The sequence below is a fragment of the Bos indicus genome, chromosome 2, assembly GCF_029378745.1.
Source record: "Bos indicus isolate NIAB-ARS_2022 breed Sahiwal x Tharparkar chromosome 2, NIAB-ARS_B.indTharparkar_mat_pri_1.0, whole genome shotgun sequence".
Classification (NCBI taxonomy): domain Eukaryota; kingdom Metazoa; phylum Chordata; class Mammalia; order Artiodactyla; family Bovidae; genus Bos; species Bos indicus.
The window spans coordinates 767,381-782,757 of NC_091761.1; the positions used below are offsets into that span (position 1 = coordinate 767,381).

The following is a 15,377-nucleotide window of genomic DNA, read 5'->3' on the forward strand; positions in this document are numbered from 1 at the left end:
CACACAGCTTCCCGTGTGCTACTCCTAAAGTGCCCCAGACAGGCATCATCGGTTTATATCTGATATGCGTGGAGTGGCCTACACACACCATGGGCACAGAACACCTAGCCCACCTTCCACACCACCCTTTCTCTAGTGAACTCAGTCTCTCGGGTTTTCTCTCCTAACCATAAAAGTGATCTTGGGAGCCTGTCATGCCATGTATACAGCAGACACCTGAACCCCAAATCAGTGCCAGCCTCCTGGACAGTCTCACCAAGACTGGTATCCCAAGGTCTTTCAGACATGTCTGACAAATGTCATGAAGCCCTCCTCCTACAATTCTGCCTCTTAATACATAGGGTTTAACTTTCTGAGGTCATCAAATTCTCATCTTCATTTTACCAAAGGCAGTAAAGTACTAACTCTGCACTGTGTGACACATTTTGAGAGAAGGTGAAAGAAGGAAAAACACATGCTTCAGGGCATGGCAAGGCTATGTCCACTACACAAGGCACTGGCTCAGGGATCCCCGAAAATCCACCTGCCTCCACAACACTATCTCCAAGAGGGACAGGAACTATCCTGCCCCTGGGCCTGCTTCAACCAGACCCTCATGGAAAGCTTCACCTACGGAGTGCCACTCTCACTCCCAAAAGAAAGGACAAACAGCACATGCACACAGCTTGCCAGGGCCCCCAAACACCCACCAGAGTCATCCTCTGTGTCTGAGTCCTCTGCCGAAGGCTGTGTAGAGACTGGGAGCTCTGCCAACTTCAAGTCATACTTCCCCTCCTTCCCCATCCTGTAAGAGTTGGTGCTGCCTGTGTCCCACTGGACCCTGATCCACCCATCCTCTCCAAGTTCACCAATCACACGGCCAAGGCCAGGAGGAGGTCCATCCTGAGGAAGCCAAAACAAAGACTGGTTAAGAGAGTGCAGGCCTCTCACTGGAACACTGCCTATAAGGGTGGCTGCACAGACTTCAAGTCAGCAGAGGGCTCCAAACCCACCTATACTCAGAGCTCACTTCATCACTGTAGTGAACACCAGGACTAATCTGCCCGCACTCCTAACAAAAGAGGTAAGTGGGGGAAGAACCACCTCACTTAGCATCCTCTATAAGCCAATGCAGACACCAGACTTTCCAGCCTGGTTCTGCCACCCTGCTCACTGGCCCCCCCTTATCCCACATGGGGCTTCACAAGGTTGGGAACCTCAAACAAGCACCAGAATCTCCTCACTCCCTTTCACTCTTCAATTTTCCCTCACACCTTAAGACTGAAACTCTACTTCTGATTTCTACGAGTAGAAGATGTTTTCAGGATGCTGCTATTTGTCCTGGACACACTGATTTCTGAGATGATTCTCAGGAGGTACATGCTTAAGAATGAAGCTGAGAAAACCTGGACAAGACAAGAACGCTCCACATCACAGTAGGGTGAGCACTGGCCTAGCTAGTTGCTCCAGTAATGGTGTAGAGCCCAGTCCCAAAATCTACTCAGGGAGACCCGACAGACACGTGAGCAAGGTGCTGGGGGAAGAAGGGGAAAGACGGACACTGCCCAAGCAGGTGCCTGTAGCTGCTGGGTCAGGATACCTAACTGGCACCTGGCCATCAGCTCACAGAGGCAGGGTCAGAGCTTTCACGACATGATTATTCAGATGCAGTTTACTCTCTCCTGCTCACCCTTACTCTTGTTCCAGGCTGAGCCTCAAGTCAAGCCTAGGCCAGGAGTGTCCCAAAACAAGCAGCTACTCCTCTAAGATGTGGTCCTGTTCAAGGGCCCTGGAGCAGGCTGCTGCCCTTCTCTACTGGTGCTGAGATTCTATTTGCCCACCCAGGAATCGGTAACTACATCGCCTGTCAACCACACCTGTCTTTTGAGTGTAGGTATTTATTCCAGTCTCCACCCACTCATTGCATGCAGGTCAGGATGCGCAGAGGGTGACTAATGTGTGGCTAAAGCGTTTAACTCAAATCTCTAAGGACCTGATCTCCCCATTTCCAGTCCACGCCTCTCATGACCCTGGTTCCAATCTTCATCATGGCGGCCAACTCCGGCCCTGAAACTGGCAGCTGTACCGGGGCTGTTTCCTTCCGTGTCTCTTCCAAAACTGTAGCAGAAGCTCCTCGGGCAGAAGCATTCATGTCTTCTTCAACATTATCACAACTAGGGCCTATCAGAGCATCAGAAAAAGCAGATGAACCAATAAGCAGTTAAGTATTAATGAAGATGATAATTTTAAATAATCTATAGTGTAGTTTTTACCAATACAACAAATACCATCAAAGATTTACTGATGAGAACTAAGACATTTAAAAGGTAAGGAGAGGATAAAATATATAAATATGTATTAAGAAATATGTAGAAGATTTTAGAAACTCTCAGAAAAGATATTTACTCTATTTCCAGGAATTATGATCCACTCCAAAAAGCAAAAATGATTAGAGAGACACTCATTACTCATATTATTAGAACAGGAAAATAAATGATATACAAAACCACCTAAATGTTTAACACTGTGAGAAATTAACAACCTTTAATTATGGTAATGTGAAGAAAAGAGCTGATAAGGAAGGCCTGATACTGCTGTCCCCAGAAAAGCCTGTTTACAGGGTTGGCCCTCAGCTGGCCTTCGGGAACCTGGATTTCGTGAAGGCTCCCACCAGTCCTTAACTGCCAAGAAGCCATTCCTGTGCCTACACTGCACAAACAACATGGTCTCTGCTAAAACCTGCTTCTTTCTGGGGGGTGTGAAGCTTACTCAAGTGCCGGGCAGAGATGCCTACATGACCTGCCCCAGTGAAAGCCCAGGGCACCAAGTCTCCATACTTTGCATGTAAAGACAACACTTCACATGTGTGGTCACAACTCTTTGCTAGGGGAACTAAGTGCACTCTGTGTGTCTCCCCCAGGAGAGGATTTGTGTCCGGTCTCTCACACTTTACCTATGTGCCACGGCTGATTCTGCTTCCTACTCTTTCACTGTAACAAACTTTAGCCCTAAGTATGACTATATCTGGAGTCTTGTGAGGCCTGCGAGCAAATTATTAAAACTGGAGGTGGTCTTGGGAACCCTGACACAGGGGTGGCAGCAACAGGATTTGTTAGAACAATGCGGACTCACTCAAATATTGCAAAACCATTGTCTGGTACAAGGGAAAATGAAGGAGTAGGGACATGATGAAAATATGGTCCCTGGCGGCCATGGAACCCCTCACAGTATAAAACAGAAGGTGAGCTGTAATCCGTGAGAAGGAAAATTTACCAATGTATTCGAAATAGGAAATTTAACCCCAGGAACCAGCACGCTGGCCTGAGGGAGGGGTATGCACACTGGTAACCCTGTGGTTTTTATTCTCTCTCCAGGACAGAAAAGGCCCCAAACATTCCTTTTTGGGCTTGGTCGGGTGAAAATTTTAAAGTTTGTGTTCTGCTCACCTTCAAGAAGGAGGGAAAAAACATTGCTCAATTCCCAGGTCAGGAGTAAAGCTTTAAATAAACTGGAGGGAAAATAGTCTTTTTCTCAACCTGGGAGCACCTCTGTGAGGCCCCAGAAGGGGCGGGGGTTCCATCTAGCTGGTACCTCCCCAGGCAGCTATAACGTTAACACTGTAAACACTGAATTTGCTGCCAAGGGTTTGAATACATTTTGCGATAAGGAAAAAAGGAGAATCTTTTTTTAAGTGATTTGTATTTTGTGGCTATTGTATGTGAATATATACAGAAAATTTAATATAAAATATTGTATGCTTATGATTTCTTATATGAAGGAGAATCACCTTGATTAGAGAAAGCAACAAAGAGAGATATGTATTCATTGGACACAACTCCTTGGCTTTTCACAGTCAGTACTGTTAACAGAGGAAGCCCCCATAATTAACAATTTGTGCTCTTTTACCTATTGGAGTCTCTGGAAAAAAAGGGAGACAACAGGAAAATAGAGGCAACTTTAGATGGAGATATATTTTTAAGATTTTTAAAAGCAATTTTTAGTTGCTAATGAGGTCCACAGAAATCAGATGCTGACTCAGAGTCTGGTGCATATTTCTGAATGGGTCCTGTGGGCACAAAGACTAGCAAAATCAAATTGCTTAGGAAAGCTTTGCTCTTTGATTTGGATTTAGAACACTGGCTCTGCAGTATCTAAACATTTCAGCAAAGAACAACATTATAAATGAATCAGATTTACCAGACATGAAGAGACATTCTATACACAACCAGCAGAAAACACACTCTTCTCAAGTGTTCACAGGGAACACCCTTCAGGAGAGGTCACAAAATGATAAACTGAAATAAACTAAAATCATATAAATTATATTCTCTGATCACAGTGGAATGAAACTAGAAATTACAACAAAAGGTAGGAATGTCATAAATATGTGAAAACTAAACAACACACAAGTATGTGAAAACTCAACGGGACAAAGAAAGAAAAACCACGACAAAAAGTAATACTTTGAAACAAATGAAAACAAAAACCCAATATAGCAAAGCTTAAGAGATGCAGCAAAAACAGTACTAAGGAGGAAATTTAAATCTATAAATGCATACTTAAGATCTCAAAACAACTAAACAACTTAACTATACCTGGGGGAACTAGAAAAATAAGAACTAAGTAAACCTAAAGGTAGCAGAAGGGAAATAACAAACATTAGAACAGAGATAAATAGAACAATAGAATCAACAGTGAACAGTATGTGATGGCTGGATGGCATCATATCCATCTCTTACATCACATACATCTCTTCTTAAACTGGTAAAGTCTACCAAACACTAAAGAAGAATCAACACCAATTCTAACTCTTTCAAAGACAGAACAAGAGGGAACTACTCGCTAACGTACTCAATGAGGCCAGCATTACCCTGATAACAACAACAACAAAAATCTATAAAATATTGCTCAAAGAAATGAAAGAAGACCTAAACAAATATAAAATAATCTCATATTCATGGAATAAAAGACTTAATATTGTTAAGAGGGCAGTACTCTCCAAAAGGACCTACGTACAGATTCAATACAATCCTTGAAAATTTCAATGGCCCTTTAGCAAACACGGAAAAGCCAGACCAGGAAGTCATATGGAAATGCAAGGGACCAGAAATAACTAAAATAAGCACAAGAAAGAAAAAGCTGAAAGACAATTTTAAAACTTAACACAAAGCTTTTATCAGTGTTCAAAACAGTGTGGGATTAGTGCAATGACAGACACACAGAACAACACAAACAAAACTGAGATTCTAGAAGGAAACTTAAATAGCTACAGTCAAGATGATTTCTGACAAGGGTGCTAAGAATTTGAGAAGTCTTTCCAAAAAATGATACTGAAACAACTGGATAACCAAAAAATTAATAAAGTGAACCCTCATCTCACATCATATTAAAAAAATCATCTTAAAGTGGATCATAAAACTAAATACAAGACTTGATGAAGAAAATATAATGGGTAATCCTCATGACCTTGGATTTGCCAAGTATTTCTTAGACATAACATCAAAAGCACAAGCAACAGAAGAATAATAAGAATACTAATAAATAAAGTAGACATTTTATAATTTCTGTAAACCAAAGTAAAATAAAACCCAGAATGGAAAAAAAAAAAAAAGTCCTCCAATCATATCACTGTTAACAGTCTAGTATCTAGAATGTCAAAGGACCTCTACAACTCAACAACACACACAACTGAATTTTTAAATGAGCAAAGGACCTGAATAGACATTATTTCCTAGATATACAAATGGCCAAGAAGTATGGGTACAGAGACTAATGTCATTCAGTATTGTTGTTGTTTGGCCACTAAGTTATGTCTGCCTCTTTGTAACCCCATGGACTGTAGCATGCCAGGCTCCTCTATCCTCCACTGTCTCCCAGAGTTTGCTCAAATTAATGTCTATTCAGTCAGTGATGCTATCTAACCATCTCATCCTCTGCCGCCCTATCTCCTTTTGCCTTCAATATTTCCTTGCATCAGGGTCTTTTCCAATGAGTTGGCTGGTCGCATCAGGTGGCCAAAGTATGGGAGTTTCAGCATCAGTCCTTCAAATGAATATTCATGGTTCATTTCCTTTAGGATTTACTGGTTTGATCTCCTTGCAATCCAAGAGACTCTCCAGAGTCTTCTTCAGCACCACAATTTGAAAGCATCAATTCTCTGGCACTCAGCCTTCTTTATGGTCCAACTCTCACATGCGTACATGATTACAGTAAGTTTGCTGGCAAAGTGACATTTCTGCTTTAAAATATGCTCTCTAGTTTTCTCATAGCTTTCCTTCCAAGGAGCAAGAGTCTTTTAATTTAATGGCTACAGTCACCATTCACAGTGATTTTTGAGCCCAATAAAATTGATCACTGCTTCTACTTTTTCCCTTTCTATTTGCCATGAAGTGATAGGACCAGATGCCATGACCTTATTTTTTGTTTTTAACGTTGAGTTTCAAGCCAGCTTTTTCCCCTCTCCTCTTTCACCCTCTCCAAGAGGCTCTTTAGTTCCTCTTCACTTCCTGCCATTAAAGCGGCATCATCCGCATATCTGAGATTATTGATATTTCTCCCAGCAATCTTTGATTCCTCCAACTCAGTATTTCACATGATGTACTCTACAAGAAAGTTAAATAAGCAGGGTGACAATATACAGCCTTCTCATACTCTTCTATCAATTTTGAACCAATCCATTGTTCCATGTCCAGTTCTAACTTTTTCTTCTTGACCCACTTACAGGTTTCTCAGGAGAAAGGTAAGGTGGTTTGGTATTCCCATCTCTTTAAGAATTTTCCACAGTCAAAGACTTTAGCAATGAAGCAGAATTAAGATGTTTTCTGGAACTCCCTTGCTCTCACCATGATGCAACAAATGTTGGCAATCTGATCTCTGCTTCCTCTGCCTCTTGAAACCCAGCTTGTACATATGGAAGTTCTTGGTTGAAGTCCTGGTAATGGACTTCCCTGGTGGCTCAGATAATAAAGTGTCTGCCTACAATGCGGGAAACCCAAGTTCATTCCCTGAGTCAGGAAGATCTCCTGGAGAGGGAAATGGCAACCCACTCCAGTACTCTTGCCTGGAAAATCCCATGGCCAGAGAAGCCTGGTAGGCGACACTCACTCCACAGGGTCGCAAAGACTCGCACACGACTGAGCAACTTCACTTTGTTTCTTTCTTTCTTTCTTTCTTACCAATATGCAAAATGAGTGCAACAGTACAGTAGTTTGAATATTTGTTGGCATTGCTTCTTCTTTGGGATTGGAGTGAAAACTGACCTTTTCCAGTCCTGTAGCCATTGAGTTTTCTAAATTTGCTGACATACTGACTGCAGCACTTTGACAGCATTATCTTTTAGGAATTTAAATAGCTCAGCTGGATTTCCATCACCTCCTCTTATTTTGTTCATAGTAATGCTTCCTAAAGCCCACTTGACTTCATACTCCAGGATGTCTTGCTCCAGGTGAGTGAAAACACCATTCTGGTCATGCCGCCAGTCACCAATACCTTCATTGTATACCTCTGTGTATTCACGCCACCTCTTCTTTCCAGTCTCTTCTGCTTCTGTTAAGTGGGTGTCCTTTCTGTCCTTTATCATACCCATCCTTGTATGAAATGTTCCCTTGATAATATATCTCCAACTTTCTGGAAGAGATCTCTTGTCTTTTCCCATTCTGTTGCTTTCCTCCATTTCTTTGCACTGTTCATTTAATAAGGCGTTGCCAGTCTGTGGAACTCTGCATTCAGTTGGATATATCTTTCCCTTTCTCCCTTGCCTTTCACTTCTTTTCACAGCTATTTGTAACGCCTCCTCAGACAACCACTTTGCCTTCTGCATGTCTTTTTCTTTGAGATGGTTTTGGTCACTGCCTCCTGTACAATGTTATGTACCTCTGTTCATAGTTCTTCAGGCACTCTGTCTACCAGATCTAATCCCTTGAATCTATTTGTCATCGCCACCATACAATCATTAAGGGATTTGATTTAGGTTATAACTGAATGGTCTAGTGGTTTTCCCTACTTTCTTCAATTTAAGCCTGAATTTTGCTACACGGAGCTCATGATCTGAGCCACAGTCAGCTCTAGGTCTTGTTTTTACTGACTATATAGAGCTTTTCCATCTTTGGCTACAAAGAACATAATTAATCTGATTTCAGTATTGACCATCTGATGATGTCCATGTGTGGAGTTGTCTCTTGGGTTTGTTGGGGAAAGGGTGTTTGCTATGACCAGTGTGTTCTCTTGACAAAACTCCAACCCCATATTTGCCTGTCATTCTGAGTATATTTTCACTTCCCATTTTTGCATTCCAATCCCCTATGGACATCACTTTTTGGTGTGAGTTCAAGAATGCGTCATCAGCTCAGTTCAGTCGCGCAGTCATGTCTGACTCTTTGTGACCCCATGAATCACAGCACGCCAGGCCTCCCTGTCCATCACCAACTCCCAGAGTTCACTTAAACTCATGTCCATCGAGTCGGTGATGCCATCCAACCATCTCATCCTCTGTCGTCACCTTCTCCTCCTGCCCCCAATCCCTCCCAGCATCAGGGTCTTCGCATCAGATGGCCAAAGTATTGGAGTTTTAGCTTCCACATCAGTCCTTCCAATGAACACCCAGGACTGATCTCCTTTAGGATGGACTGGTTGGATCTCCTTGCAGTCCAAGGGGCTCTCAAGAGTCTTCTCCAACACCACAGGTCTTCACAAAACTGGTCAACTTCAGCTTCTTCAGCCTCAGTGGTTGGGGCATAGACTTGGATTATTACTATGATGCTGAAAGGTTTGCCTTGGAAATATATCAAGATCATTCTGTCTTTTTTAGATTGCACCCAAACACTGCATTTCAGGCTCTTTCATAGCCTTCTGTGAAGGCTACTTCATTTCTTTTAAGGGATTCTTGGCCACAATAGTAGACATAATGCTCATTTGAATTAAATTCACCCATTCCCATCCATTTTAGCTCACTGATTGCTAAGATGTCAATGTTCATTCTTGCTATCTCCTGCTTCACCACGTCCATCTTACCATGATTCAAGGACCTAACATTTCAGGTTCCTATGCAATATTGTTCTTTACAGTATTGACTTTACTTTCACCACCAGACACTCCATACCTGAGCATTGTTTTCACTTCTCCCTAGCCACTTCATTCTTTCTGGAGCTATTAGTAACTGCTCTCCTCTCTTCCCCAGTAGCATACTGGATACCTTCCAACCTGGGGAGCTCATCTTCTGCTATCTTATTTTTTTGCCTTTTCATACTGTCCATGGGGTTCTCCAGGCAAGAACACTGCAGTGGTTTGCTATTCCCTCCTCCAGTGGACCACAGTCTGTCAGTACTCTTCACTGTGACATTCTGGGTGGCCCTGCCCAGCATGGCTCATCACTTCACTGAGTTATGCAAGACCCTTCACCACAAGGCTGAGACCCATGAAAGAACACTCAGTATTAGAGAAGCATAAAACAAATCATAATGAAATATCACTTCACACTAACTTGAGTAGCCTAAATTAAAAACAAAAAAAATCAGAAAATAGCTTGCGTTGGCAAGGACATGGAGAAGCTGCAACTCTTGGCCCACTGTGGGTGAAAATGTAAGATGATATAGTGCTGTGGAATGGTCTGGCAATTTCTGAGCAAGCTGAACATAGGAATACCATATGACCCTGCAATTCTAGTCCTATGTATATAACAAAGGGACTGCTAACAAGTTTGCAAATAAAAACCTGTACACAGATTTCCTAGCAATACTATTTAGCATGGCCAAAAGGTAGATATAAGCCAATAGCCATCAAAGGATGAACAGAACATAGTATATTCATATAATATTTATTAGCCATAAAAAGAAATGAAGTATTGATATTAATGCATGCTAAATAAGCCAGATACAAAAGGCTGAAATTTGTTTGTATGATTTCATTTGTATGAAATATCCAAACAAGTAAGTCCACAAAGATCGAAAGCAGATTTGCTACTGCCAATAATTAGGGGAGTGGGAAGTCAGGAGTCACTGGTAAATGGACATGTGTTTGCATTTCAGGTGATAAACAGTTATAGACAACAGCATTAATGCTTGCACAACATTGTGGATGTGATTACTGACAATAAATTATAAAATTACTTAGAATGGTAAATTTTATGTTATTTGTACTTATCCACCAAAAAAAAAAAAAGTTTATAGAAAGAGAGATCAAGACAAACCAATGAAATTTTCACAAGTGACTTAGGGCAATGCCAACCCACCAATGAGACGAAGTGCTGTCTGTGTAAGAGCGAGCGTGCCAGAATTCAGCAGAAGGCTCAGATTGTGGGCACCGTGCTGCAGGGTGAGCATACTGAGCATTACCAGGAGAAAGCGAGCTTGTGGGGTCGTCCCCAGGCTTGGTCCTGATGGGTTCTCATTTGTAATTGTTTGCAAGGGGACAGGCTGGATACCTAAAAGGCATTGGCACTCAAATAAATTTCTTGTGCATTGATCCAAGAACATACACAAAGCAGAAATCATTAGCAATTTTTTTTAGTAAGTCTGTCTTTTTCATCAGATATCCAGAGTGTGGACATTGGGCAGTTCCGTATTACTCTGCAATAATCATACCACCGTCACTTCACATGTAGCTGTCTCCATGTATCTACAAAACTTGTAACTCTGCTCTTCTAAATATCCCTAGTGACTCACTCCTTTCATGTCAATTACAAGAGAGAGATTTCACTTGTCTTCCACAAAACCAATCCTCCCTCTTCTCTGTAGATGCTTAAATTGTTAAGGAAATTATGTACTAATAAAAAATACATTTTAAGGTATACTGTGTGATACACTTGAAAATGTTAAAATACAAAAGCTTTGTATTAGGATAGTACAATATTACATCTTCTGTCAAATTCTGAAAGTTTAGTTTAGAATATGAGAAAGTTTAAAGCAGCTTAGATTATCATTCTAATGTACAAAGTTATGAAAGTCTTCAAAGCAAAAATTAGCATTTCAAAGTTTCCAGAATATATAATTAAGAGACAAACTAAGAAATAATGCTGATATCATTGACATCAATAGCAATTTTAATATAGCCTTTTAACCACCAGATTTTTAACTCACCAAGTTCTTTAAATTTGGTATTTGCATCTATCAAAACATTTCGAATATTCTGAACAGCCCAAGTATACAGCTTGCCAAAAGTAACTTCAAGCAGCATCCGATTAAAAGGTGGGATCAAATCAACATCCTTTAAACAGTCGGTAAGGGGTTCCCTTCAAACAAAGATGAAGAAGTTTACTCAGAATATTGCAGACTTTTAACTTCAATAAAACAATGCTCTGTTGTCACAGCTTCCCTTAATTAAGAAAAAACATAAAGTTTTACCCTATATCAATCCCTTCTGGAATAAGTCTCTGCCATCCACAGAACATAGCATACTGCACAGATGGAAGTAAGAAATTTTTGGCTGCCAGTTTTAAAATTGTATCTATCCCTTCCAGGCGAACTTCTGCTCTCTCCAACTGTGAAAAAAATCAATGCATACTGTTAAGTGTTTACGTATTATCCAAGACAGAGAAGAATGGTCTTACCAAGTTTACCTGTTTCAGTAAGCACTTTCTCATTTTTTCCACGTCCACTGGCTCTTCTTTAAGGGCAAATTCAGCAATTGTGCTGAGGAGTGCAGACTGAGGATACAAACCCTGAACATTCTGCTTCAACCACTTGTATCTGTGAACACCTGTAACCGTACTCAACAGTGGCTGCCACTTATCCTGACAAACGAAAACCATTTTCACCATCAGTTAACCCTATTCATATTAAGATGTGCTCTAAAACAATTACTCAAAGAAAATATAAATAAATGCCACTAGGTTTAAATTGGTAACATATTTTAACTTTAGGAACCAATGATAAAAACAACCATGTCGTAAACAGTCTTACAAATCAATGTATAATCTGTATACTTATGTACTTTGGAACTGGCTAACTTGACAAAGTTAAATTATCATCCATGTTAACAGTTTTTGGAGCAAAGGATACATTCAATGAATGAGTGAATAAATGAATGAATGAGTAAAATGGTGAACAAATAATGACACAGTATACAGCTAAGAGTAAAAGAAAACACTTCTCCAGCTATTGATTTGACCAGGGCACCATAAGTAAAGTGCATTTAAGCATCGCTGGGGCAGTTATTCATGCTGTTGGTAACTACCATAGTCTCTACTCATATTCAAAAACAAAGCAACAATACTTGTGGATTCCCTTCCAATGTGCTGTGCTTCTATATAGTCAGTCTTAGAATCACAAAAAATACTTCACCTTGGGTGATTTAATTGTAATGGGTCTTTTGTCCACATTTATAGGACTGTGAGGCAAAATGCAAGCTTCTTCTAAATCACTCTCTCCATTTCCAATTTTTTCTTCTTCCTCAGTAGATTCTGGTTTCTTAGGAACTATGTTTAAAAACATCATTCATTACAAAAATCCTTAAACATGATTTTACATTAAGAAATGTTTAAATTTGCATGAAGGTAGAGAATATGAATATTCTTTTCAAAGAAACATGTAAATATCATTGTCAAGTGCTCAAATTACAAAAAGTAAAGACTATCATAATTATTCTCACATGACATTCAGTAATAACTCCCTGCCACTGCATGTCAGGGACAGAAAGATAGTGACAATGTTACAATGGAGAGAAGCCCTAAAGAATGAGAAGCCCAGAGGCTGACAAACTTTTTCATAAAGGGACAGAGAATGAATAGAGTGAATATTTTAGTCTTTGCAGGCTATTCAATCTACTGCAAATACTCTACTGCTGCAGCATGAAAAGTAGCTAACTTTATTTGTGAACGCTGTTAAACTTCAAATAATTTTCATGTGTCACGTTCTTCTTTGTTTTTTATAAAATAACTTAAATGGAAAACCCAGCATTAGCTCACAGGGAGTACACAGTAAATGGCAGGCTACATTTGTCAACAGATCCTACTGTGCCCACTCAGGACTAGTATATTGGTTCTGTCACCGGGGTACAACTGAATCAATTAGATGCCTTTGGCTATGTTAGTCATCTTGTTTTTTAGCTATGTTTAGTCTTTTTTTTTTTTTTTGGCTGTGCTAGGTCTTCATTGCAGCTCTTGGACGCTTTCTTGCCACGTGCAGGCTTCCACGAGTTGTAGTATGTGTGCTTCTTTTTGTGGAGCATGGGCCCTAGAATGTAGGGGCTCAGCTGCTGTGGCTCACAGGCTTAGCTGCCCCACAGCATGTGGAATCTCAGTTCCCTGACCAGGTATCAAACCTGCATCCCCTGAATTGGGAGGCAGATTCTTAACCTCCTGGCCACCAGTGAAGTCCCTTAAGTTAGTCTTTTAAATGAGAGATTGAATTTGCAATTTAATATGTGGTGTTGCTTCTCTACTTTTGGTACTCTTCAAGGCTTTTAGTCTAATTCTTCTACTTTATAATATAATTAACAGACAACACAATAAAACACTAACATATCAAGTCTGGGTTGCTCAAACCCTGCAAATTCCCAAGAAAGGCCTGTATCATCTGCACTGGCCCTTGCCCAACTTCTATGAATTGAGCTCTGAAACCTGGACATGCTCTCACTGAGAAGAATGTGCCTCAGGCATAGGACCACCTCAACCAGAGTGAACAGAGTTTGTGACTTATGTCAACTGTTCTACTCTGGATGGAGTCTGGGAAGCTGAGAGCAATCATGCAAGCCCCACGTGACCATGTGACTGACAATCAACAACAACCCTGGACACCAAGGTTCAGGCAAGCGTCCCTGACAGATAGCTTTGTCACATGTCACTGCTGAGAGAACCAAGCAGGACTCTGTGATTCACTAGAGCGAACACTGGAAGGAAGCCTGGGCCCGGTTTCCTCTGGAATTTCCTCCATGTGTCAATTTTTGCTAATCTTCCTCTGTTCTTTTTCATAGTAATAACCAAGAGTACAATAGCTCTTCTGAGTCCTATAGTACCCTACCAGTGAATCAAAAAATTAGCATAAGACCAGTAATATTAATTATTCAAAAACTGCAATTAAATATATAACCCACATCAAGACATTTTAAGAGGTGACCATGTGAGCTCAGAGTCCAGGGAGGCAACAGCCACATGGGGATGGGACTGTTCTCCTTCCAGCTGAGATCCTATCTCCTGAGTCTCCTGGCCTCCTGGGTTAAAGGGGTCTCAGAAGTGCTCTTGCCCTATTTCCTAATTCAAAGCATTTCCAGGATCCAGATAAGCTATGGTTCAAGCCCAGGAACAAATAGTCTTCCATGACATTATTGTTTGTAATATTCATCAAAAACTCACTAATTAATATTGCTTAAAAGGCTGATCTGGGCATAAATCAATATAATTCATAAGAGTATAATCAGATACCTTGGTAGGTTTGTTTATAATCACAAATGACCAAATTATAAAGCTTTTTAAGTATTTTCACTCAAACTTTGGTTAATACAAAAACTCTTTTTCCTATCCCTACACAGCTGCTTCCTGAAAATAGCAGTAACTCTTTTGGTTCCTATTATAACAATCCTCCATGCTTCAGAATATTCAATATTTCCAAATAAAAACATTTATTCACAAGAATGGCAAGAATAATTGCCCCTGGAAAGATTAAATCCATTACCGGATTAATTAAATCTCATTACTGGGACAACTGATTTAAAAAACACTTCACCTTTACCATCAATTTAATAAAGTTCACAGTATTTTTCAGTATCAGTTTACTAGTTACCAAATCATAACACATTCAGTCCCAAAGCTGCAACATTATCTCATGTCTTGGTAAAATAAGCAGCATTTGTATACTTAATCATAAATACACATAAAAACACTATAGCAGTTGTGAAAATGCCCATGTGGTGAGCAACAGCCAACAGCCTCACTCAAACCACAGACAGGAGGGGGACACAGGTGAAAGCATCCCCCTATACCCTTTACCTTCTTACCTCTCTTCTTCCTTCGTTCTCGAATTATCTTCTGAGCTATCCTTTTCCAACGGGGCAAAGAACTTAAGAGTTTAAATTTGGACATTATAGAGAGGTCATTACAAACTGCAGGTCTCAGTTCATTAAAGAGGAACCTCAATCGTTCAATGACTGGGGCACAGACTTCCTTGTAAGAACGGCCCTGTTCTTGATGTGTCTACAAAGTTAAATATGAAAGGACAACTTAACAACAATACCCCACCAACTGTCCACAAAGCATAGAAGAAAAGAATCAAAATCTACTTACCTTAATGAGTGAGCATTTTGCTTGATAAACAACTCTACAAACATCCACCACTGATTTAGGCAACGTTCTATGCTTTACTTGCTCAATACCAAGTGTACCTGCATGAACTAAAGATAATGCCACGTGACCTGTGAAAGATATTTAAGATAAAGTGAATATTAGTTATGACTGTGAAATATGTCAGTTG

General features: G+C 40.4%; 1 protein-coding gene across 6 annotated transcripts in view; it reads right to left on the reverse strand.

Moving 5' to 3' along the window:
- Positions 1-15,377, reverse strand: part of HERC2 (HECT and RLD domain containing E3 ubiquitin protein ligase 2) — a 234,998-nt gene that overhangs the window by 116,990 nt on the left and 102,631 nt on the right. For all 6 annotated transcript variants that reach the window (XR_011570152.1, XM_070801388.1, XM_070801376.1 and 3 more), the window contains 9 exons: positions 15,191-15,318; positions 14,905-15,100; positions 12,255-12,388; positions 11,531-11,704; positions 11,316-11,452; positions 11,052-11,203; positions 10,205-10,396; positions 1,973-2,160; positions 690-882 (listed from right to left, as the gene is read on the reverse strand). Coding sequence is in view for 5 of the 6 variants with exons in the window: in XM_070801388.1 (XP_070657489.1) it covers positions 690-882; positions 1,973-2,160; positions 10,205-10,396; positions 11,052-11,203; positions 11,316-11,452; positions 11,531-11,704; positions 12,255-12,388; positions 14,905-15,100; positions 15,191-15,318 (1,494 nt within the window). In the remaining variant the exon portion in view is untranslated. The remainder of the gene's footprint in view (positions 1-689; positions 883-1,972; positions 2,161-10,204; positions 10,397-11,051; positions 11,204-11,315; positions 11,453-11,530; positions 11,705-12,254; positions 12,389-14,904; positions 15,101-15,190; positions 15,319-15,377) is intronic.